At 34.4% G+C, this 25,369-nt stretch overlaps 2 protein-coding genes and 1 long non-coding RNA gene across 11 annotated transcripts; 2 read left to right on the top strand and 1 right to left on the bottom strand.

Moving 5' to 3' along the window:
* Positions 1-2,447: 2,447 nt before the first annotated feature.
* On the top strand, positions 2,448-10,226 carry TMS1 (serine incorporator TMS1). 9 transcript variants are annotated; one of them, XR_011175562.1, is made up of 12 exons: positions 2,448-2,724; positions 3,536-3,700; positions 3,834-4,018; positions 4,090-4,299; positions 4,402-4,486; positions 4,575-4,758; positions 4,895-5,095; positions 5,299-5,337; positions 5,995-6,121; positions 6,226-6,400; positions 6,881-6,944; positions 8,361-10,226. XR_011175562.1 is itself a non-coding variant. In XM_069130528.1 (11 exons), the coding sequence occupies exons 1-10, from the start codon at positions 2,698-2,700 to the stop codon at positions 6,362-6,364; spliced, it is 1,398 nt and encodes a 465-aa protein (XP_068986629.1). In that variant the 5' UTR covers positions 2,448-2,697; the 3' UTR covers positions 6,365-6,400; positions 6,881-7,382. The 9 variants fall into 9 exon arrangements, 1 of the variants encoding a protein (XP_068986629.1); XR_011175561.1 differs by having other exon boundaries at positions 5,977-6,121; XR_011175560.1 differs by having other exon boundaries at positions 5,974-6,121.
* Positions 7,772-24,365, bottom strand: LOC138188591 (nose resistant to fluoxetine protein 6). Its single transcript, XM_069130527.1, has 12 exons — positions 23,728-24,365; positions 14,518-14,673; positions 13,659-13,879; positions 10,346-10,554; positions 9,969-10,224; positions 9,712-9,872; positions 9,399-9,567; positions 9,103-9,296; positions 8,874-9,003; positions 8,615-8,807; positions 8,380-8,525; positions 7,772-8,315 (listed from the first exon to the last, which is right to left on the bottom strand). Exons 1-12 carry the CDS (start codon positions 23,987-23,989, stop codon positions 8,169-8,171), a joined length of 2,244 nt encoding a protein of 747 aa, XP_068986628.1. The 5' UTR covers positions 23,990-24,365; the 3' UTR covers positions 7,772-8,168.
* LOC138188593 (uncharacterized) lies at positions 12,427-13,116 on the top strand. The gene is made up of 2 exons (XR_011175567.1): positions 12,427-12,523; positions 12,610-13,116. It is a non-coding gene; the product is annotated as an uncharacterized LOC138188593 (long non-coding RNA).
* Positions 24,366-25,369: the final 1,004 nt, after the last annotated feature.

The raw sequence follows: 25,369 nt of genomic DNA, 5'->3' as shown, positions 1-25,369 counted from the left end.
GTTTCAGCGGGCATCGCGCCCGAAGAAAGAAGAGGCTATAAGCCGAAGAGGCCCGACAAATTGTCATAGAAGAGGGCAACTACTAATGACTTTCCATTTTCTGGGTAATCCAGAGGATGGAAAGTCATTCTCGTTACTACTTTGTCACTATGCTCGCTTTTAGTAATTGTAGTCGTAGTTTTTTTTTTTTGTCTTGGCCGATCTATATGTCGGCCTTCCATCACATTGGGCAAATCGCGGTTTTTCTATTAGTGTTGCGAAAAATTAAATACGGTTTGAATTAGAGTTGCGGAAAGTTTCGTGGCTTTTTATTAGTGTCGCGAGGTACTGATTACGGTTTGAATTAGCGTTGCGAAAGGAAGATATTCGCGTTTGTTTTAGAGTTGCGAATTACGATATCGCGATTGTCTTTAGCAATTATTATTATAAATTGTCGGAATTTTTTAGAGAGTTAATACACATTAGAGTTTTTCTTGTATACTTTAAAGCTTTTTCCTTCGTTTAAAGTTATATTTACAAGTGTTAACGTTTCATTAATTTTATAGTATTGCAATTTATTTTAATTTTATTTTTGTTTTGAGAATTAGTGTTTCGATATTTTATCGCGATTATTTTAATTAGCTTTCTAGTTAGAGTTGCGTTGATGAACGATCGCGTTTTTCAAAGTAGCGTTGCGCCTATATCATGCCCAATCTTCTTCCACTGAATTGTGGAAGCACGTTCCCGCTCCTGGATCATCAGATGCAGTTTTATGAGTAGCCTGCTATATGGCTACACTGGACCGTTATTAGTGTTGCGAACATATAAATCTGAGTGCATAGAGTAATAATTATTAGCGTTGCGTAAATAATTCACATGGGAACTTTCTGTTTTTTTTTTCTTTTTTCTTTTTGTCAATAGTACATTAATTAACATTGCAAAAGTAATAAAGCACTCGTCGCGATTTGCTTTGAAAAGTTTGTTTTATAACTATGTATAGTAAATTAGAGTTGCGAAATGAAATATATATTCCACTCACGGTTGTTCGGTTACATCGAGTGGATACTTTGATGGCCCTTCTGGCTTGTAGAGTCATTTCCTTTTCAGCGCCCTTTATTACTAGAGTGTTTATGATTGAAAATACTGCTAAATAATGAATATTTTTTGGGTAGAATGGAATTCCATTGAATAATTTCATATTGTATTTTAGGAAAAGTAAAAACAATGTAGTCTAAAAGAACAAAAAATATTTTTGTACACCATCACACTAATAATTTATTTGAAAAATACATAAGTAAGTAATGATCAGTACATCTTTTTAGAATTAATAATCTGAATGTCCGTTATTATAGTCTTTGTCTTAAATAACAAATATGGACTGGTAGTTATCAATCAGTTTGGTAAATGAAATTGTTACAAGATCTTTATCAAATGAAATGTCATCTGATGGTTAAGAAATAAATCATGTGATTTTTATCAGTTCTTTCTTCATCTTAGTATTTCAATTCAATTTAAAATCTATGTCAAATTTAAATTCAAACTTTTTAATTCAGATTTTTATCTACAGGTTATCTACAGATACATATAAAGAAGAATTTCACCATGCACAACATTGAAGAAATCATCTTATAAAATACCCCTCCTCTCTGTCCCTTTATTATATTTAGATATATGGTAGTTAGAACTCATATGAGAACGTAGGATTAGATAGAGCGTCGAGGGTTTTTTAAAATTTGTAGGTAGAATAATTTTAAGCTGCTTTCAATGCTCTCAATGCTTGTAGTTAGATTTGTGTTAAGTGCATGCGTAATTATGGGTGGTGTTTGAGTAGATTAAGTAACTTAATGTAGATAATTAATATAATTCTTTATGATGCGCATTTTACTTTTTTTTTAAATACTTTTAAGCGTCAAATATTTTACATTTCTTTAATTTAGTTTAAGATTTAATTTGTCTTTTCATTTCAGCTGTTAGAATCCGTTTAGCTTTTCGCGTCGGTTTCCTTGAATTTCCTTTTGGTGTATCCTTTGCGCAACGATCGAAGGATCGAACGTTTCGCAAACGCACACGAAAAGGAGAAATTGCTGTAATTTTTTTTATTCAAAATTAGTAAATTTTTGCGTAAAAGGAGGGCGGATGGGATCGTGGATAGGGTGGGTCTCCATTCGCAGCAACCTCCACGTGGTGAGACCTGGGCACTTAGTATTATTTCATATACAATTGCTAATTGTATCATTATACATGATAGAATTATAAATTGTGTTATAAATGATATTATGAGCTGATTGGCTGCGATCGCGATTATATTATGAATAGTTAGTGCACTTATCAAGTAGTTTCATTGATTTCTGTATAAGCATAGGTTTCTATCTCGTAGTTTTTTTTTTAGTAAAGTATCATACTCAAACATTTCGAAAAATATTAACAGGAAATAGGATAAATAAAGCAGTTTCAATAGAAAGTTCTGTTAAGGAATGAATCTACATATGCATTATGTTTATGGTGAAGGGATATGACGTTCTAGTCAGCTGATGGCGAGAAGTTAGCTGCGGTCATCTGTCAAGACGCCATTGTTATTGTGACAATTTTGTTGCACTGAGCTACAGTGTTCTTTGTCTTCTCCTGCAGTTCGTGGTTTATAGCGTCGTATTTAATATCGTGATAAATTATACGCGTTTACGTACCGTTCAATAAATTGAACGGACATAAGACATCGTAATGGGTCTTATTTGCTCTACGGCACAGGTAAAAAGATTAACTTAAATAACATTTGTATCTTTTTTTTTCCGAACGCGTCTGTATGACTTAAATCACTGGTTGTGTATATCTCACTCAGTTTAATCTGATAATTCTGTCGGCTATTTTGTCTTACGAAAATAATGTTTTTCTTCAGTTAGTTAAAATTATAAGAGGAAAATTCCATGAATCATCGAAACTTAATTATGATCTTGATTATGTCATTCTACTGTACATCATATTGATTTTTTTTAAATTCTGAAAAAGAATCTGTAAATATTAATTCTCCTAAAATAAAGCCAAAATAACTTCTACGAAATAAGATATAAAAATTACTTGATTTAAAAAAAAAAAATGTATAAATTGTACAAGATATTACCTTAATACTATGAATAAATACAATTGAGGAATTACTGATAGTAGGGGTGAACTCAACAGAAGTTTATTTTGAGAGAACAGTGTTATAAACTTTTTTCATATGCGCTCAAACTCAACCAGCAAGGCAGTGAGCACTATGAAGTTTACTTCTATTATTAGAGCTGTGAATGGCAAAAAATGTTCTTTATTTTCAACAAAACCTTGTTTTATATTGAAACAAAAAGGTATCTTGTCAAATGTAGTCAGAAATATATATATATATTGTTTACCATGGATCAAGTTGATAAAATAACAAAATTTTTTACAAAATGTTGATTTTGTCCTTATTATCTGTAATGCATCGATTGTTTTAACACAAATAAAAGAAATATAACCTAAATGGAATAAACACATATAAATACTTTTGTATAATTCATATTGATTTGAACATCTTGTTATATAGCTTGCTTGCCTTTGTGGAAGCACAGCTTGCAGCTTCTGTTGCTCCCAATGTCCAACATGTCGCAACAGTACAAGTACTCGTATTATGTATGCATTATTATTAATGCTGGGAACAATTGCTGCTTGTATTACATTGGCTCCCGGTTTACAGGATGCACTTAAAAAGGTAACGTTTCAAAATATGAAAATATTGAAATGAATCTCAAATCAAATATATATATATATATATATATAATATCTATATATATGTATATAATAAATAAAAGAATATACATTGTCTGTATATGTTATGTGTGTAGGTTCCATTTTGTACCAATAGTTCAAATTACGTACCATCAAAATTCACCGTTGATTGTGAATCTGCTGTTGGATATTTAGCAGTCTATAGAATATGTTTTATTATAGCCCTTTATTTCTTCCTAATGTCAGTTATGATGATAAGAGTAAGAAGTTCTAAAGATCCTCGGGCTCCTATACAAAATGGGTATGATAAAATAATTTAATGTACAATGTACATTGTGGACAATTAATTTAATATGTGGATTCTATTTTTAGATTCTGGGCCATTAAATATCTTCTAATAATTGGTGGAATAATTGGTGCTTTCTTTATACCTGAAAAATCATTTGGGACAACATGGATGTATTTTGGTATGATAGGAGGCCTTCTTTTTATTATTATACAATTAATTCTGATTGTTGATTTTGCCCATACATGGGCAGATAATTGGGTAGGAAATTATGAAGATACTGAATCAAAAGGATGGTATGTTTAGTTGTTATATTATTACAATTTACCTGTTTTGTAATTATTATAAAACAAGTAAATTTCTATTATTAATATAAATTTATATAATTAAATATACAGGTACGCTGCACTGTTGGGAGCAACATTATTTAATTACGCTGTTTCTATTACTGGAATTGTTCTATTGTTTATATACTTTACACATGTAAGTTTTCATATGAAATAATTATAATTTTTATTAATATTTAGCTTTTAATAAGTTCATCTCTGTTTACTTTTGTTCTCTCCTATAGGCAGATAGTTGTGATTTGAACAAATTTTTCATATCTTTCAACCTGATTTTATGTGTAATTGCTAGTATTATATCAACTCTATCAACTGTGCAAGAACATAATCCACGATCTGGTCTTCTTCAATCATCTATTGTATCCCTGTATGTTGTTTATTTAACTTGGAGTGGAATTTCAAATAGCCCAGGTATATATTCTGAACATATGAATGTAATATATTAATATTTATTTATATATTAATGAAAATTATTTCATATATATACATAGTGAACATTTATTCATATATATTTATGTATGGCTTACTGTCTTTGTGTTATTTACAGATCGTGAGTGCAATCCTGGATTTTTAGGGTTAATTTCTGGCAATGATGCTGATGCAAAGAATCGTGTTGCCTTTGATAAGGAAAGCATTATTGGATTAATTATTTGGTTTAGCTGCGTACTGTATAGTTCTTTGCGTACTGCATCTAAATCATCAAAGATTACAATGTCTGAAAACATTTTGGTCCAGGATAATGGAGCTGGTATGTAAATGTAGTTGGATTTTCACATAGAATTGGTACATGTTTCTTTTCATTTAAGCTAAATAATAATTAAACGTAAGTCTTATTCTCTAGTAAATTTTAAGAAAAACATTGTTTTATGCATGCATAGTAAGACTATGTATTTAAACATACACTAATAACTTGTTAAAGTGTCTTTAACAAATTGTACTTTCTTTGTACAGTCAGGAATGCAGGAGACCGAAGTCTTATCAACAATGAAGGTAGGCACACACTATTAAATTAAAATAGAATTCAAATTCAGCGTTTCTATCCTTCCTGTTTTGTTTCATTTGAAAAAAATGTAGCATCACATAATATGCATATAATATATTTTTATGCATTTGCACAAATTTAATTAATTCTCAAATTTTAGTACAGTTAAATCATGTAACATTTATTTTTTAGAAAAATCAAATTTTGAAGTATAGAATATAATCGTTATTTATATAGTATTCGTTTAGTAGTAGCGTGTGCCTTCTTTCACTATTTTGCATATTTCCGTTTTTACATTTTTATATTCAATTTTTTGACAAAGAGTTGTCATATTTTTAACACAAACATTTTAAGTTATTAATCAAAAATATAATTTTGATGCTACATAAAAATATATCTTTTTCATTATTTTTTGTTTGCTAAAATCTATGTAATGTTGCTTGGCTTAATATTTTCCTTTTTATGTGCGCATAGCTTGAAAGAAATTTATTTTAATGTGCATGTATGTAGTATTACTTGCGAGCCTAGCAGTGTTGTTAATCCTAACAGGAATATTTCATACATCGATAACTGCACTGTAGATAAATATTTTCTTCTCTTTTATTCTTCTTTTCCCTAATTGTAATTAGATTATACTCCGGTAGAAGGTCGCAATCCTGATTCAGAAACTGGAAATGAAGCTAAAGTTTGGGATAATGAAGAAGATGCTGTAGCTTACAACTGGAGTTTCTTCCATCTCATGTTTGCTCTGGCCACTTTATACGTTATGATGACACTTACTAATTGGTATCAGTAAGTATTTTTTATTTACTTCAAATAAAATCATATACATAATCTTATTATTCTATATATATATATATATATATATATATATGTATATTATTTTTATTTTATAGGCCAAATTCCAATTTGGATACCTTGAACTCTAATACTGCTTCAATGTGGGTAAAAATTATATCTTCCTGGATGTGCTTAACACTGTACATTTGGTCATTGATAGCTCCAGCAGTATTAAAAAATCGGGATTTCTCTTAAATACATTATCTTTACATCAAGAGTGGTAATTAGCAGGTATATAAATTTATATAATATAAAATGATTAATATATTAAATCATTCTTAATCTATAAACTTTATCATTATTTGTGAGCTTTCATAGACATGTTATATTTATATAATATATATGAAAAGATTACTTATTTAATTAAACTACATAAAGTCTTATGGTATATCTTTCAAAATCTTATTTATTTACTTACAATATTTAGCTCAAGGTATAACAGTTGTGGCATTAATGATGGTAGTATGATCAATAATTAATGATTAACATAAAAAAGTATACATTAATAAATAGTTACACATATTCTATTATACAATTCTATTTTTTATTTTTATTATACATAATATATGTTTGTATGGAGGTAAGAATAATTTATTATAGAAGCTAGAAATTTATGCTTTTAGATATCTTTTATATTTGACATTGATTACTTTTGTTAATTTTTCTATATATATTGTTTTCTTTAATTTAGTAATTTCTTTTTAATTTCAGTGTTTGCAATGCCTCTATAATTAAGACTTTATTGTAAAATTTCCATCTGTAGAGCGATAACATTGTAAGTATCATTTGATATATTATTCTGTTTGATATATTTTTAAGTTAATTTGTTTTAATATCATTAATATAGTACATTCGTACATATTAAGCAGTAGATTTAGTAGAAGTAGTTTATAAGCTTTTTTTAAATGAATGCAGATTTTTATTGCGGGAAACTATATGTTTTGAACAACAATGGGTTTACAGTTAGTTTCATATAATGAAAATATAAATTATTTCTTGTATATATTTTAAATGTTCAAAATGGAATCATTTGTTCTTGTATAAAAATTAAATTCTAATTAAAATTGTTTAAATTAGCAACATAATATTAAAATATATTCAAGTTCTTTATATCTATGTATATATATATTTACAAATTTACTATCGCATTTTACATTTAATAACTTTAATGTGATAATAATTGTATACAAAAATATATTCTTTTTTAATGATACTCTTTATTCTGATTAAAATAATAAACAAATCAAGTTCAATAATAAACAATTTTATTACCCCTTAATAATTACGTTTTATTAGATGATATGTAAAACTTAATCCAATTATAACTAAAACAGATATAGCATTATTAACTGAAGAATCATTGCAATAAATATAATTTGTTAAAACTTTATTACGTCATTTATAATTTTCACCAATGTGCAGTCCATTCAAAGTATTAATCTATAAATTTAGAATATAAAAACTATACATATGTATACAAATGTTGTTTGTATATATATATAAAGGAAACGTAGAGATAGAAACAAGTAATTATCATCGAACATTTTTTGGCAAAATCTACGAGAAATTAGTTCAAATTTATATCTAGCAATGTTTAAGTTTAAGAAATATATTCAGAAATAAACGCAGTAAATTTTTTGTTGCTATGAATGTTCTTAAATATTCTTTTGTAATGGAGTAAGTACAATAAAAAAAAAACGCTCTTAAATAAATAACACTGCACTAAAATAACCAGTTAGACATTAGTCCGCGTAACATAATATTTAACATTTACAAAGATTTAAAAAATGTACTATTATAATTACAAAAATACATATTATTTACAAGTACTTATATAAATGAAATTTAAGAATATTTATATAAATTATGATTGTTCTTAGCTATCATATACATTGTATACGAGGCAAGCTATAGGATTTCATCTTACTAAAAATGAAATAAAGATCATAGGCACTATTTACAGTAGTTTTGATTAAATTGCAATTATTTGGTGAAAAAATTATTGTTGTTTCAACGATTTCGTCGTTGTTTCTGGCAATGAAGATTTTTTCATTAAATAGCTTTTAATATTTTGAAATGGCGTATCAACTAGTAAAGTGAGAACTATTGATAAAATAAAAATCCATAAAAATTCATGTAGGTCAAACTGTAAAAAAGTAAATATATTATTAATAACTGTATTTATGCGTAGGTTTACATTTACAACTTACTTGCATGCTGAAGAATGCAAAATGTCCAGCACTTCGAGTTCTTCCAACATTGTAAAAGTATATTGGAAACTGTGTTAAATATATTGCATAACTGAGCCTTGTAGTAATCAGAAATCCCTTCCACGCTAAAAGTCTACTGAACCAATCTATAATTTCAGTTATTACATTCATATCTATTTGTAATTGTATAACTGTATGAATATCTATTATCTATATTTCGTAAGATGGTTTTTACCACTTGTATTCCCAGTATGGTACGTCACAGTTGCCCATGCAAATATGCTACACCAGCCAATGGGAGCAAATGCATTATACATTGCAGCATCTATTGGGTTATATATATAATTTATGGATCCCATACGTGCAGGTCCAAAGAATGCACAACAGCACATGAATGTGCATAAGATCCAACCTGTGTAAAGAACTATCTAAAAAAGATATGGAAATAATTAATGTTACATTAATATCTGTAGATTATATATTATGCTACTTACTTTATTCATCTTGTAATCTTTTGGCAAATATCTTAACAGATAGCCCATAAAAATTCCTATTGTGTAAACTGTCAGTCTATGCGATGGCAGAGTATATGAAAAATCTGCAGTATCGAATAGTTGTTTTATCCTGTAAACATATAAATAGATTAGGAAGAAGAAGTATAGATATAAAGAGTATAGATATTCAATAAATATTCAGTTAAAATTTCTAAATTCATTAACTTACGAGGTACCAAAGAAGACATAATTGCTTAATTCTCTGTAATATGTTACAAAATATCGAAGTGCTGTTGAAAATAAAGCACACATAGTAAGAACAATAGTCCCAATCTTTGGCTTTTTATAAAGGAGAAGCACCATCAAAGGTGAAAGAACGAATAGCTGCGTGTCTATGCCTAGGTGATGAGTATGAGTAAGACACTAAAATTGAAAAAAGTGCTTTGTAACTAGAAATACTTAATTTGTTAGTATATCTTATCCTATTATATAATTTTACAAAAATTAATGCGAGACTTGTTATACCATAGATTCGAATCCAAAGTAATTATGAATAAATAGAAAGTTTCTCCACCATGTTCTCTTGCAAATATTTGCATGTTCAGTTATCACCAAATTCCATTGTGGTCCAGAGCCAGTATAAGGTATTACATATGTGCATAACAATATCAAGGTTGCTAAAGGTGGCACTATTCTAAGAAGAAAAATTAGTATCCAATTAGTAATAGATGCTGAAATTTGATCTATTGGATTTGATTAATTTATTTTGATCTCTATTCATTTTTTAATGCATTTGAAATTACAATATATAAAAGATAATATAAATCATCTGTATCACCTGATTAGACGAGATATGTATTCATCTTTTATGTCCAAATTGCCAGTCTTTTTTAGTTTCCCAATAAAAGAATATGATGTTAAAAGACCAGAAAGCATTATAAATGGGTCTGTGTAAAGGCTGGCAGCTCTTCCTATGACCGTCCATGGTTTACCAAGATACTGAAAAATATTAAATTATGGGTTCCCTCGTTAGAATTAGAAATAGAATCAATGTTTATTATAAAATAATCTCCATAGATAGCGGTGCAATCATACCTCGCTCATCTCCGTTCTGTTTGCGTAAGGATTAAAAAATAGAGCCATGCTTTTATGAGCTAAAAGCAGCATTAGAGCATTTATAGCTCGTATACCATGAAGTGTAGCTATGTCATTTTGCCTTCGTTCTAACGATATAAGCTTCTTAAAGTTACGTTTCAAAGAAAACGATAGAAGTAATTCGCTTACTGGTATTTTGTAATGATCACAAAGAGCTGCTACGATTGTTAAGACAGATATAGCAATGAAGAGTAAGCTGAAACAGATATCAGTTACCATTTTATTCTCTATTCAAGATTCAGGATACTGTGTATTATGAAAATTATTTTCCACAATCTCTAGTTATTTATAATAAATAGTTTTTCAGATATTTTTACCTAACAAATATAGTTTCGTTTGGTAAAGGTTCTTTCGTCTTTACTTGACACATTTCTTTGTTCACCTTCACCGTAACTTTTACACCAGTTTGTGAGGTGTATCTAGTAAGGATCTCGCGAATAGACGTTTCGACATCCTTGAAACTACACGATGCTGGAGTACAGACTGCCCAATTTACTATATTAAATCGAGGTACTCGATGGCCAGACTGAAACCAGAAAAATAAATTGTTAACTAGAGCATAATTGCCTCCTATAGCTTTTGAGAATTTTAGCGAATTTCTAAGAACAGAAGCAGGAGTAAAAGTGAAAGATTGGGATTAATATCTCTTGGCAAAATATTATTCCTACAGAGAAATATAGAAAGAATTATAATAATACAGAATTATACGTATACAGAATTTTTTAGATTGGACGTTTCATCATTGGTAAATGTTGGTAAACAGTTAAATGTTGTTAGAGATTTAATGAAAACTTTGTATAAAAATATCAGAGTACACAACAGTCAAAATACCGTACTTTGGCATTTTCGTCACATTCTGAAATACACGATGTAATTCCAATGCGAAACGTGTTACAATCAACGACACGAAACACTTTCTCGAATTACGTTACGTTATCTAAAAGTATTGTATTGATTGTTAAACTTGTAGAAGTTGTCGCAATGAAAGTAGACGTGGTCTATTATGAAATTCTGACATAATATCTTTACGAATTGTATCACGATTGTAACTGTTTGACTAATAGTTTTATATAGACAGAAAAATATTTCATTTGAAAACGTTTTTGGTACAATTATTTAAATATACATTAATGTAATTTATAAATTAATACGTCTTGTCGTCGTTTAAACATTAAACATCGCACGAGAAAATTATTCTTCGGAATAGAATATAATTTTGTATTTGCTAGTAACCGAGATACGTTTCGTAAAAAATCATATTGAAATGTTTTTCACCGAAAAACCTGAGAAACTCTGCAAGGATGGATTATTCAAGTTGCGTGAAAGTAAACCTGCACGGAACTGTGCAGGAACCGTATGAAATTGATAGAAGATACGAAGGATTCAATGACGAAATTAGCTGCAGGAGGACTGAGATTAGCAACGAAGAAGATGCGAATGCAGAGGAAGAAAAGATGAGCTTGCATGGGATTTACGTCTAATTTACATAAGCAAGATATATTTAACTATATTGGCTTTAATGGTTCCAGACAAGATTGTAAGTTGGAAATATGTTTCATATATATCGACAAACGAATGTGTGATGGATGGTGAAATAAATGAATAATTGGTTTTATTCGCCAACGGCCTCAGCCATGCAGGAACTACCGGTTCCCATAAGAACACCGAAGTCAAACTGCGTTGGACACGGTTAACTCGAAACGGGTGACCGTGTGCTGTTGGCGTGAAAAAAGAAGAGAGAAAGAGACCTGGAGAAAAATTGGAATCCGTTTGTAGCGATATTGGCAAAGGTCCGAACGTTGTAAAACAAAAATACGCGATGAAACGAAGTCTAACGGGAAATTGAAATCCTGTTAATACACAGATATCGTGGTTAAGCGATTAATGGAAAAGGAATTTTGCCCCGTTGCTACAGCGTGTCAGGCTATCCACCGCAAATGCCGTACTTTAGAAAAAGGTTGGATGTTATAATTGGAAATATTTTTCCTGTCCTTTATCTGTTTCGATGTTATTGCGACGTAGTTCTAAATTGGTAAAGTATTCAGCGATTAGGAACACGCGAGATCGGTAGGTCGCAAACTGTTTATGCAAACCCGTATTTTTATTTTTGTATCGCATTTGTCTCGACTGTATCTCACGAACGGAGACAGAACACGCGCTGACACGAACCTTTCTCATTGCTTTTACGTGTACAATCAGCCCCTTAAGCGGGTGCCACACGTTCTGCTACACCCTGTATAGTTTTGCGTATCAGAACCACTTTGTTTCCTCTTTCTCTCTGTGTTTTTTTCTGTTTGATTTAGAACCGCTGTTAAAAAGAGGATCCTTCTTCTTATAAGAAGAATAAATAAATCGGGACAATAAATTAGGAGGCAGAGACAGAGGAGTCACAAAGAAGGAGGAGGAGGAGGAGTTACAAAGTTTCTATCTTTGATGGTAAATGATACAAGGGACATATACGTACGTATATAAAGTGGTGTAGTATACGTAAAAAGGTAAGCAACATTTTGAAACTTAAAAAAAATTGCTTCCTTGAGAATCTTAGTTTTGATACGTATTCATTGTTTCTTTCTATGCCCAGTTTTCAATTGCAGGCACACGGTTTTCTATTAGCGATTGTCTGCACGCTTCGAGGTGGCAGGTGTCTCGCTTAATATTCACAATACATTGCTGTTTTCGCCGCAGCTACGGATCAAATAAATTCTTTTCGTCTTATCCTCTGACAGATATCTCCTGTCGCGTCTCAATTTACGCAGATGCCTACGTACAGTCTGCCGAATCGATTATGCATTCGACCCGTAATAACGCGTTAACATTCTACGAGTATTTTCACGGTGCAAATTCTCAGACGCCAGATTTCTTCTTGATAATTCGAGTCTAAATATAATCGGATGAATTTACGGACTCGTCACTCTTCTCGAGGTCTCTTCTTCGGAGATTCTTCTGCAACTTTGTACATGCAACGTGAATTACGAGGAATAGACGAATGAAATGAATTGGGAAAAATGGAAATAGTGAAATGAAAAATGTAATGTATTCTGTACAACTTGTACGATTGTTTTGTAACATGAAATTTACTTGCAAGGTTCATCGAGCGTTGTCTGTCGTTTGTTCGCGTTTATTAGCTCCTGAATATAATTCTCATAGTCATGACTAATCTCGTAGTCATTGACAATGATACCTTGTTGATAACGTTATCCGTGATGATAATAACCAGATATTTTCAATATTTAATTTAACAAACTCTAGTTTGGACAAAGTTGAGTGGCATATTACATGCTTTCGTACGAAACAAAATAATATAATAATAATACAAAGAAACAAATTTAATATATCTTCAGCTATGACAATCCCCTTTGAAGCGCGACATAGAATCGTAAAAGGAATAAAACGTGCGAGAAATTTTGTCGCCGGTTGAAGGAACAAATTTCGCAGATCGCAGATGCCACATGAAATATGTTAATGGGAACTATAAATCAGTCATTCTTAAACGATAATTAAACCGATTTCCTCTAACGTTTCTATCCTTGAATGTAAAAGCCACGATATTCAATTGAAGCGTTAACATCAAAAAACATTGCTTCTGCGGTTTCGAAGAGACGGCAACCACACGTACACGTAAGTACTTACATCGGTGACGTTGCTTCTGAAAGCATAATGGGAATGCACCAACCGATGAAGATGCCTCAGATCTAGACGAGACTCGTCGACGGTCAGCTGAAGGTACGCCAAGCAATATTGCCCTTGAATTCCGTCGCTTCCTTCGATTCCAACGCACTCGTCGAAGTCGCCAAACTGATTTATATTTCCGTTTAACAGGCCAGACGGTATTTTCGCCGTTGCATCGTACACTTTAAAGAGTAATAAGAGAATTATTGGAAATGACGATCACAGGGAAAAAACCACGACGAATACGTATTTTTGTTCTTCTCTTCATTTTGATGTCGCCCTATGACCGACGAGGAATATTTAAAAAATCAGCTGAACCTTGCAGCTCCGCACAAAAGCGTATAATATGTAATTTTTAATGGCTTCTTCCAAAACCGAGAAATTTTCCCATGGTCTTCGCGTGATTCGGAATCATATTTGGGAAGTTTAATAAAAATGCTGTAAAACATGATGTAGAAGGCTATCGTCGATGTTCGACGATAAGAAGAGTCTTTGAATGTTTTTAAAATTGAGATTGTGGAACGTTGGCGAGAAGATTTATCGAAATTCAATCGTCTCATGAATAATGTGGTTCCCCCGAGAATGATGTAACGAAGTAATAAAGCTGCAAAGAAGATACGCTTACTCGTGTTTAATAGATATTTAAATTATTCAGAGTGTGGCAGTAAAGTACAAGCGAAAGTACAGTTTGAAAAATAATTGCGATATCTTTCGTTGAGAAAGTCTGCCACGGTAGAGATTCTTCGCGATAAAATGGATATTCCCGATAGGCGAAATTGTTATTATTATTAATGTAATTCTGTAGCGCGATTATACTTACTTTTGAGAGCCCACAAAGTGAATTTGGCAAGCTCCCGATGAAAAATGTCAGCGTGCCTTTTGCATTCTCCGCTTACTCGTCCAACACTGGGGTCGAAAGCTGGAAGAACTTGTAACAATCTCCTTGCCTCTCGATCAATTTGCTCGGGAAAATCGTCTAAACAAGAAACGCGAATATCTGTGATTAGTACGTGTTTTAAGGATTTGATTTTTAGTTAGATCATTCGATATATACTTTAAACGAATCGCAGAAAACGTTACACGATGCGTGCTGAATTTAATGCGCAAATTTTATATACTTTGCCCTGGCAGCAGCAATAGATGGAAACACGCCACGCCATAGTTCATTTTTCCAGAATAATGCATTGTATTCGCGCTATTTTTGCCGACAATGTCGTATCCAAATTTATCTCATCTTAACTAACGATCCTAGAAAATTTAGTAGAACGTGAGTGGCCGATAACTATCGTGACAGTCAATGTGTAAATTAATAAGAAAGAAAAAAAAAATTGGTTAATCGAAAACACGAGAAAGAGAGCAAGTCCAAGTTCGATCAAGAGGTCTATCACGATTCTTCGACACGCGAAATCAAGATCGAGACAAGGTTGATTCAAGAAAGACTTTCACTTCGTTCAGTGGTCTCGAGGATACAGCTGGTATCGCGATGAAGTAACACGCATGTAAGTACGTGTTCGGCGTGCAAACGGAGATTACAACGCGAAAATAAATGCCAGTATCAGCCGATGGAGCTTCTGTCATTGTTATGCTGACGCTCACGTTCGGGTACTGTTTCTACAAACGTGATTTTTTCTACGAACTTGATCAATGTCTATAGTGCCCACGCTAGGCTATCACGGAAGACGTTCTAGGACTTCAGAGAAGGTCAAAGTACCGTTTATGGTAGCTCGAATAGTTTCGTTCAGGGATATATAAAAAAAAGAAGAAAGAAGATGAAGATATGATTCGTGGACATAAAACTGTTCCCATGATATACGTCTTGTATCTTGCACCAATTGTCGTCGTTTGCATATTCCCTCGACTAATGGTCAGTTACTTTGCTTCCTTTCGGGATTGCCAGATTTCGTTTCTTATCCTTTTTTTTTATTATTTCGACCTTATGTCACATCGACATCGATTTCTTTCGATTTCATCGACTGGATTTCTTCGAGGCTGATCTTTGGGCTCTATATCTTCGCCATTCGCATAGCCCATGTTTGGTAGATATTGTCTGGTCGCTAGATGTAAGTTGAAGATTCGGACAGAGTTCGTAGGTATTTTCGCGCGTCGAATCTTCCTCCGCAAGATCGAGGAGCTCCGAGAGGATGGCGAGCAACCCCCCGAGCGCGTAGTAACCCGATTGTAATACACCGTAGTAGACAGATTGGTCGCCAAGAGGAATTAGTACTTTGTCATGGTAAACTGCCAATTAAAGGTACGTTTCTTGGGCTTGATGGTCATCGTCGTTCATTTACTCTCTTACCTACTTTCTTGTTACTCTCTTAAACCGGAGACCGATAAGAGCGCTCGCCAATAGTCTCTAAAGGTGTATGCGACCTAAAATCTAAAGTAGGAAACAGATTTATCCTCTTTTCGACTCGCGTTTACTCGCAAGATTATTTCTTTCTTGGTCGTGTCGTTCGTTTTATTATAAAACCGTCTCATATGCGATGCAAAAGGCATAATTGGGAATAAAGAAGTTAGTAACCCGGTATTAATAAATTTTTTGTCACCTTGAATATTAAATCGAGCTTGATATGAAGTGATTTCGACATTGATTTGAATCTTGATGCGATGTAAATGAAAGCGGTAATGAATGTGAAATCACGTATGTAATTCACATTCACATATGTACGATTGTTGGAATACAGAATAATACGATCGTTCAAGCGTTTAACGTCAGCGATTCGCCTACCGAACTAATTTAACCCTTAACTGTAAAAACTTTCGTCGAAGAAAATCGCGTATATGTCACGACGAGTGAAATTTCACCCCAATAAATCACAGCACGACGATATTAGAACAAAAGTCCCATTTCATTCACCATGGTCCTCGGGAGTTAATGACGTTCGTTGCAAATGCCACGTGCAGGATTAATCCTCATCGAAAGCTGATAACTTTTAATTAATTCTTTCGAGCTTGTTCTCGATTATCCTAATTTCAGTTATCCGATCGGTTGAGCAGGTTGCCTGTACGGATAACACAGCGAAATTGCGAGAAACTCGTTTCGCTGTCGTCCACGCGTGTATAATAAAAGTAAAAAAAAAACGGCGGTTTTATCGATTATCTGGATATTTCGTCGTGTCATATTATCTGTGAACTCGAGAGGTTTTACATACCGCGTATTTTTTTTACGTTTTTGTAGCTGCACTGTGGCCGCAACGTGACGCCGCGAAACACGTTTGGCAAACCTAGCATCGATTGAGACACGTATCAACCTGTACCCGTGAGCTAATTATTAGGCCACTCTTTTGCAAATCTATTACATACATTTACATACACAGTTCCATGCAAATAAATCGTGAGTGAAAGTCAAAGCAGTTTTCGTAACAGTCTGTTAATGTTCATTCGAGGTCTTAATATAATCGCAGCAGAGGATGAACTCGATTTCCTCCATTTTTTGTCGCAATGAAACGCCAGACGTTGCAACAATGGTCGACGAACTGCAAATAGAACCGGATATCGATGCCTTGTCTGTGACAGTTTCGAAACGTTAAGCACAGGGTGGTCCATAAGTCGCTTTCCCGTTTAAAAATCGCATAACTTGATTTGTTCTGTCGCGTATTTCTAAATTTTTGTGTTCCTAGAAAAAAAAAAATTTGCATTTCTGAAGCCTATTTTTGGGGGGAATTTGTAGTGGAAACACGACGAAGCAACTTTTTAATATTTTTTCATTCGCCACCCCATGTTGTCCAAGTTCGTAAAAATTGTAATCCGAGTCCTATTTCACGGCCGCCAGTCTGATGTAAGACTGTGTATAATAAAAAGATGTTATACAACTTTCAAGCGAAGAAATTATTTGTAGGTCACCCCGTATATGCTTGCGTCTATCAATTATCTTTGATCGATCTTAATCAGCGTCGTTTTATTAGGTTTGTGCAAGCAAATAGTTCTTGCTACCGCTTACAAGCTCATTCCGAAAGAAATCGTGTTAATCTTATCATAGATGAAGTTTTATCTCATATTTTATCTTATACTGGTAAGTCGATTAATTCGAGTGAACGTGATTAAACGTCCTGTCATTAATCGTTGCCTGTTAATTGGATCTTCAGGTTACATGCTCAGTGTACATATACGCAGGGGAGAAGCACGATAAGTCGACTTTTTGGATATTTCATTAGGCATTAACGTAGTTGAAAATAAAAATACGTAAGCCTTGAAAAATACGTGACAACTAAGAATATTACGTAATCTTGGGAAAACTGTAACTGGTATGTTAAAAATATTCAAGTGTCTAATGAAACGCACGAGTCGAAGATAGCTGGAAGGATGAGACGAAGTTAATTTTAAAACCAAAGAAAAAGACAGATTTATATGTGGAACATCGTATCGGAGTAGATTCCTCTACGAAACGCGGAAAGTATGAGTTGCATTTTCACCTCGTGATCTTAACTGGTAAAGTTGGCGTTAAAAAGCAAACGAAAGCATCGTTGTCCTCTGTAAACGATAATTCACTGTTGGTTCTATATTTATTAGGTGTACACGAAAATAATGGTCGTGAATCGACGACTATCGCCTCAAAGTTAGCGGCTATTATTTTCGTGTGACACCTAATACATTTGTTGTTCGAACGTAGTTCCGATTGCTTAGCGAGCAATGTATTGGCAAACTCGACGAAGTTGCACAATGAGAGAAGCTGGCTGTTCGGTGTTTCTTCGGTATTTATCGCACTTGTTGATGCGTTTGAATATTGAACAGTGTTACAAATACACTGGTCGAAACGATTAAATGAAGCGGTTCGTTCGCATCGTGGTTTTAGTATTCGCTAGAGGCTTTATTGACCGGGAATCTCCAAGTGCGCAACATGTACACTAGCTACCCAGTAAACGCGTTTAAACGTATTTTATCTGTGTTAGACTTTAACCTATGTAAAGTATCGGTGTACAAGTACACGCGTTAGGTCGCCATAAATTTCTAGATCGTGAGATTGGTTACATTCGAGTCGTCTCTTGCGAAGGAACGAGGTTCTTTTTCTTTTCTTTTTTTTTTTTAATCAATATCGATATGTGTAAATAGCCATTCCGATTGAATTTTAAAATTTGTCATTCGTTCAAAGTGTGATTTTAAAAATGATTTTTACAAGACGACAAAGAGTTATCGAAATCGGCGAAGGGCTTGAGATATCGATAATCGCGGTCCTCCGCTCGTAACATCTTCCAGGCTCGCGAAACTAAAGCCGGAGGTCCGCCGACAAGCTAAAGTCGAATTTACGCTGTTTCACTTTGGCGGATGAACGCTGCTCCCATCTTTGCCGTTACCTACGGATGTTGTAAATTTGGTTCAAGCCAACCCAGGAGCTTTTGCTTCGACGCATTTGCACGAAATGGTCTCCGGCGGCGAGCTAAGGTGGTCGGATCGCTTAAGAGATCGTTCTGTACAAATATATGGAACCGTGTTTCCAGCGTAGCCAGATTCGGCTGCCTCGAAAGCTCGTTAAACCTCTGGCTTTAGCCAGAGATTCGCCGAATCCACACGTGCCATTGATCGAGATATCTACTGTATCGTGGTATTTTAATACAGCTTTGATTTCCTTTATGTAAGGTTTCCTTCTGTATAATATCGTAAAGTTCTTCCTGCGTGGAAAGAAAAGTTTATGGATTACGAATATTTTTAAACAGCCTATCCGAAACACTCGTTGCAAATAATATAAACTTGCTATTCGTAGTACGTCGCTGGCAGAATCTATATATTGACGGAGACCTGTTAAACCTGTTAAGGTAACGTGTCGAAACAACACGCGCCTGTAGATCTAAGAATGAACGAGGAAGTGGAACAGCTCGGGGATATTTCATTCGCCATTTTAGATCAAGAAATTTATATGCAAGTACGAAGAACGAAGGTCAAGAATATTCGTATCAATTCATTTAGGTATACAACATAGGTACGCACGATGAAATTTCTCTGATAAATGACGACAAATGAAGATTAAGAGGTACATTCTAAGATCAAGTTCAAACGTCGACTCTAAATGTTAAGTGCGAGAGACGTCAAGCTTGGCAATCGCAGAAGTTGACTCACGGTCTACTTCTAAATCAAAGAGAAACGTAACTGAAAGTGAGATCTAACCCGAAGGAGGATTACAAAGAATAAATGTAGCGAATAACAGATGAAGAACACGGGGAAAATATGATAAGTTCGCAAACATATATTGCTGACTGCTTAACTTTAGTTTATTCGATTCGTCGATTAATATACAAAATACTCCTTTCTTAAAAAGAAGGTGATATAAGGCAAGAGGAAAATAAATATCGTAGCGATGCACTCGCTGCGAGACAGCGAGACAGCGAGGCAGTGAAAGAGACGCTGAACTAAAACCACGTTAATGCATCGCTCGGGTTAACTAAGCTACACAACAAACCTTCTTTCTAAGATTGCTGGTCGATGTGGAAAAAATGTTGATACCCTTAAAAGAGTATTTTACTCTTATGACAAATCATTTTTGCCCGATCGCTGAATGAAAACGTCAAGGTCGCTCGAGCAATAACTCAAAAGTTGAATGACTGCTTAACCGAGATGTACTCGTGTTTTAAAATTATTACAGTGGCTCGTGAAAGCGTGGAACTGCTAGCTGGAGTCAAACCATAGTGTTATCTATGATCACCATAGATGTCATTCAACCGGGTACCGAATTACCGGAATAAGAAGAAATATAATCTCTTGCATGCTTTTATTATATCGTTGCGAGGTGGCTTTAGTCGAACTACTGAAATTCGTACGATCGGAACGATACCAAACACGACCGATCGACAATTTTTAACTAAACTATAGAAATATGTGAGGTGCGATTAGGAGCAAGGAATGACTGGACTCTACAGTGTCTCGTTACGTTGCACCTGTTTTGTCTCGCCGCCTATTTCTCGTTCTTTCCCCTGATGCACGCACGTCAGAGCGGCACGAGTCAGATAACGTGGACCGATTCTCGGAAAGTCACCTGTTTTTGTTGTATCTTTAACATTAACATTACCAGGCCCGTCGTTATTTCTTTTTATTCGTCCAACTTTATGTAAATCTTTATATTAACGAAAATGGGGAAATTGATCAATCAGATAATGAGTGGTTTAGCTAATAAAGGGTATAGTGAAATGTAGGAAAGGTTAGTGGTTAAATACGTGTCTGTTGAACGTCACGTTTAATGTCTTAAAACGAAATCAATTCGCACGTTAGGTTTTTATTTCGCGTTTAATCGACACTGTGCCCTACTGTCCTGTTCACCCGTGATACCACGGAAATGTACAATGAGAACGATCAGAATTCAACTACTTGAAACTGGATCGAACGTGCAGCATGCATTTTTTTACAACGTTCGCGATTATGTCATCGCGACGAGGCAAGCGTGGACTTGGCTGGCAACGATTACGCGTCCGAACGACAAGTTTCCTTTTTGCCTTCTTTTTCGGGACCTAGTAACATGTAGATACGCTGTGCAATACGTGGTGAAATTGAGCGTATTATAGCAGACGAGAAATTCTAGTATGCTAGATGTGGCGAAATATAGAAAGTAATTCACCAATAAGATAGTAATCTATATTTTCCTGTTAGTTGCAATTTTTCCACTGTAAACATAGAAGCGCGAGCGATCTTCTGTATTCATATTTCTAGTTACTATTTTTCCTATTATTATTTATTCTCTTTAAAGTTGCAGCGATTACTATGGCCATTAGCGAATTGTTTTATATTCGGCGGCTTATCGAACTCCGTTCAACGTCTTGACTCCTTTGCAACAGTCGATAGTCTTTCGTTGGACCAGGACCGACGAGATATCCTTAAGACGATCGCCGACCTTACGTTTCTCCCTTTCTTCACTGTGCGTAGCACGCTCTATGATTGCGTGGCTGATCGACAGTCTCACATTGTAGAGGATTGTCTTCGGTTCATTTGCAAAGATATTTTTGTGGCAAGACATCCAGGCTGCGACGATCTCTGTGTCTCGATCTCTTCGTTTTAGCAAGCAAGAAGAATTCACGCGTATTCACGCATTTGCGGATTTCCCTTTCTTTCTTTCTTTCTTTCTTTCTTTCTCTTTTCTTCGAACTCGAGACACATGCGTTAGGGGAACGAATTTGGGTCAAAAAGTGGCCGAAAGAAAAGACAAGGTCAAACGTGATGCACTTTTTACGTGTTCAGGTTCATTGTAAGGACGTGCACGCGGTACAATGGGTAGGGAAATCGTGAGAGGTATACTGGCACTGTGTATGGATGAAAATCGGACTTTAGTAGCGCGCATTTCGAAATATCGAAAGTAGTTTTGCTTTTTTCTGTCATTTGTTCGATCAACGGTCGAGTTTATTTCGCTCGTGCTATCAAACAAAATAACAGCTCTTTTTGCCACAGTATTTGAACTAGTGAACTGCGTTTTTATGCTTTTTTTAAACGTCGTTGTAGAATCTATGATATAGATGGTTCGATCGCTTTTTTTACGTACTCGTACATTGCTAATGGCTAATTTATACAACAGTAATGTATGATGATATTTTAATTATAGCAATAATAATATGTATTATAATATTAACCTAATATGCTCCTATCTAAGGTAGCATCGAATTATATTACGAAACATGGAAATAAAGACTTATCCGAGAAGCGTAATCATAAAAATAAAAATCATAAAAAAAGTAAGCCCAAGTAGAACAGGTAGAATTATAGAGTCGTTGGATTAAGCGAATCGACATCGTAAAAAGACTGTGAGCGATGTCTTTTTCAGGACTGCGAGAGCGGAAACAAATATATACGGAAAAAGTATGGATACAACTAAATTATAAATGTATCGAATATAATATAAATGTATAAAGGAGGAAAAGTATAAAGAAATTGAGGAGAAACGTCGAAAGGGAAAGAATCGAGGAGAATTTACATTCGTAGCCTCGTAAAATGATTAAATTAAAATGAGTTAATAAAAATTCCCGTTCCAGAATATGCCCATTTGTATTAATTATCCTAATATAGTTGCGAAATATACAGATTTATGTTTGGACTATACATATTTCGAAGGCCTAAATGATATCTATGCCCTGCATAGCCAACGATCGAAAAATACGTCATCGTTGACGTGATCGACCTTCGATGTAACGAATGGGTTTTAGAGGTACATGAATAGCATAATCGACGGTAACTTTTGTAGAGCAAGCATGGTTTTTCGGTATCGAATTATTTTTAACACTTAAAATATCGCCTTTCAGGCAATTGACCTATAAATTATTCTTCGACAATCAGGAAGAAAATAATTATCTTCGTCGAATTAATATCTTCTTAATCGCAAGTATTCCATGTATAAAAATTATTAAATTTTTCGTTTAACGTAATTACATGTGTAATTACGATAAGGATAATTTAATCGTATCTCCGAAATACGAATAGTTGGGTTGTTTCGTGTCACATTATATTAGAAATAGTAGTTGTATCGAACGGACGATTCATTCGGAAACGTCTTTATAGGCCGCACGAATATTTATTCTTACGAGGCGAAAATTTTCCCAGCAGCAAATCGATCGATTCTTCGAATCGTTATGTCGCATGAGATTTTCACGAACGACGTGGTTAAACGATTGCAAAATTACACGAACCACGCGTGCTCTAATGGATATGTACACCTGGTCGACGGATGCTTCCATCCGAAGAGTCGCGCTTGCCTAAAACTGTCCGTGTCCTATCAACGGCTACTAATCGCAAGTTGGTCGAAAAGCAAGCGACTCCAACGTAAAACTCGATATTGACGACTTTAATTCAAAACGTCAATACCCTTTTTTATCGATTTAACAATTACGTCATACATGTACGTAGCTGCGGCGTACGTGCATAACAAAATCGTGTTATCGTCTTGGAGTTGTGATACACAAAAGTGAGAAAATGAACAAATATAACAAATATACGCGTCAGTTTAGTCGATTCGAACCTCGGCTCGCGATAATGATATGTACACCTCTTGACCATGGAATTGTACAATTTCGTAGGAGACGGCGGACTTTTTACCGCTAATTATTTTGGTAAAAGAACTCACTGTAGAAGGGATTAGTGCGGACATCCAGCTCTTTCGCCCGCCACGTGGCCTCTGTCTGGGTCGTGTGGTTCCTCCAGTTGTCAATCAGCTCGACCAGCGTGAAATTATTGGCCGATGTGCTCTCGTTGCGCGACAGCACTCGGAGGATCTCCTCGTCTTCCAGGGTGTTGAGGCTGCTGGACGTCAACACGTCCACCGATTTTCCCGCGTACGACAGCTTCATCACTAAAAGAATCGTCCATGCTCTGGCGAATGTTCTCATTTTTACAGAAAAACGAAACGGCCAGGATTCGAATCGATGTGAATTTCTCCGAATTATCCGATTTCGTTTGGGGTATCTCGTCGACGATCACTCTGTAACTCTACGCGGCTTCCTCGACCCTGTTCGGCATAGATCTTCAAGGCTGTAGAGGAACGAGACGCTGAAACGGAAGAATCGCTCACGGACCAACTTCAACAGGCGATCTAGAACGTGGCAGATGATCGTACGCGAACAGGCTTTGTTTCGCGGGATAAACGCGAAGCGAACGAAAGAGAATTTGCAAAAGTGCACCACCGAATGTTTCACGGACTTCTGTATTGCTTGGACGTCCGAAGGCGAGCTTTATGAGTGATCGTGAGACGACGGAGTTACTTGTGGCCACGAATGGGGCGATAGAAGAGGGGTGAATGCTGCGTTCTTCCTCTCCCACTCTGAACCGTCTTCGAAGGAGCTTGCTAATCCTATATCAATTTGATGGATATAATCGTATAATTTATAGAATAGGTATCTTCTTCCTTTTTATGTCGTGGTATCTTCTTCCTTTTTATGTCGTTCCTCCTTTGAATACAACGCGTCTGTGTTTAACTATGTGACATTTCAAAGCGATTTTCTAGCCATCTTTTGCTTTTGTCTTTGAACAAACAACGTTTAGCTTTGTTTACTCGAAATTAGCAAAGCTTTTAGTATAATTATTATATCGCGCTCGAAACTGCGAGCACCAACATAGCGTTACCAGATGGCTCCTGATACTTTAGCAAACTGATGTTTTAACGATTCGTGGAAACAACAAAAATTAAGTTTAGACGAGAGGCGTCCTAAATTTGATGTTATTTTACATAACTAAACAATGGAAATACGTCCAATTCTAAAAATATTATTGTACCGTCGTGTCTTTCCTCTTTTTAAGTGCTTATCATGTTGGTTAAAACGATACTTAATGAAAGAAATTTACACCGAAGTTACACATAAGCAATGGGAATTGTCAATATTATCTGGTTTATAAATTTCAATTTATCAGTTACATAGCCGCACGTTTTATTACGTACTTTGTTCCGTACTGTTATGAAGTTGAACGTGAAATTTTCCAATTTAACTATCGTTTTCAATTATTTATCGTTGTATCGTTACGTCGTTACATCATTACATTTCATACTTCAAAGAACATTATATTAAAAGTAAACGTAAAACTTTCTTTATCAAAAACGAATAGACACGAAAGTCACGAACAGCCAACGTATGGTATTTCGATATACCGTGAAGAGGTTCTTCTCGAATTTTAACCACGATGTTTTTCATTTCGATTTCCACCACGATACATATTCAGATCTAGATTTTCTTCTTCACCAATATTATGAATTTCCTTATTCCATTAAATAATTA

Source organism: Bombus flavifrons, chromosome 17 (assembly GCF_040668555.2).
Source record: "Bombus flavifrons isolate JBK064 chromosome 17, iyBomFlav1_principal, whole genome shotgun sequence".
NCBI classification, from domain to species: domain Eukaryota; kingdom Metazoa; phylum Arthropoda; class Insecta; order Hymenoptera; family Apidae; genus Bombus; species Bombus flavifrons.
Note: the sequence above shows the minus strand (reverse complement) of the source record. Positions and strands in the feature narration are given on the sequence as shown.

What these genes read in the sequence shown, in the direction of transcription:
- TMS1 (XM_069130528.1), top strand. Translation starts at nt 2,698, where the DNA reads ATGGGTCTTATTTGCTCTACGGCACAG. An exon ending in TTATTTGCTCTACGGCACAG is followed by an intron (nt 2,725 to 3,535) that starts GTAAAAAGATTA and finishes CTTGTTATATAG; the next exon opens with CTTGCTTGCCTTTGTGGAAG. An exon ending in GGTCCAGGATAATGGAGCTG is followed by an intron (nt 5,096 to 5,298) that starts GTATGTAAATGT and finishes TTCTTTGTACAG; the next exon opens with TCAGGAATGCAGGAGACCGA.
- LOC138188591 (XM_069130527.1), bottom strand. Translation starts at nt 23,989, where the DNA reads ATGAGAACATTCGCCAGAGCATGGACGATTCTTTTAGTGATGAAGCTG. An exon ending in TATGTCTTCTTTGGTACCTC is followed by an intron (nt 9,004 to 9,102) that starts GTAAGTTAATGA and finishes ATATGTTTACAG; the next exon opens with GATAAAACAACTATTCGATA. An exon ending in TTGCATTCTTCAGCATGCAA is followed by an intron (nt 8,316 to 8,379) that starts GTAAGTTGTAAA and finishes ACTTTTTTACAG; the next exon opens with TTTGACCTACATGAATTTTT.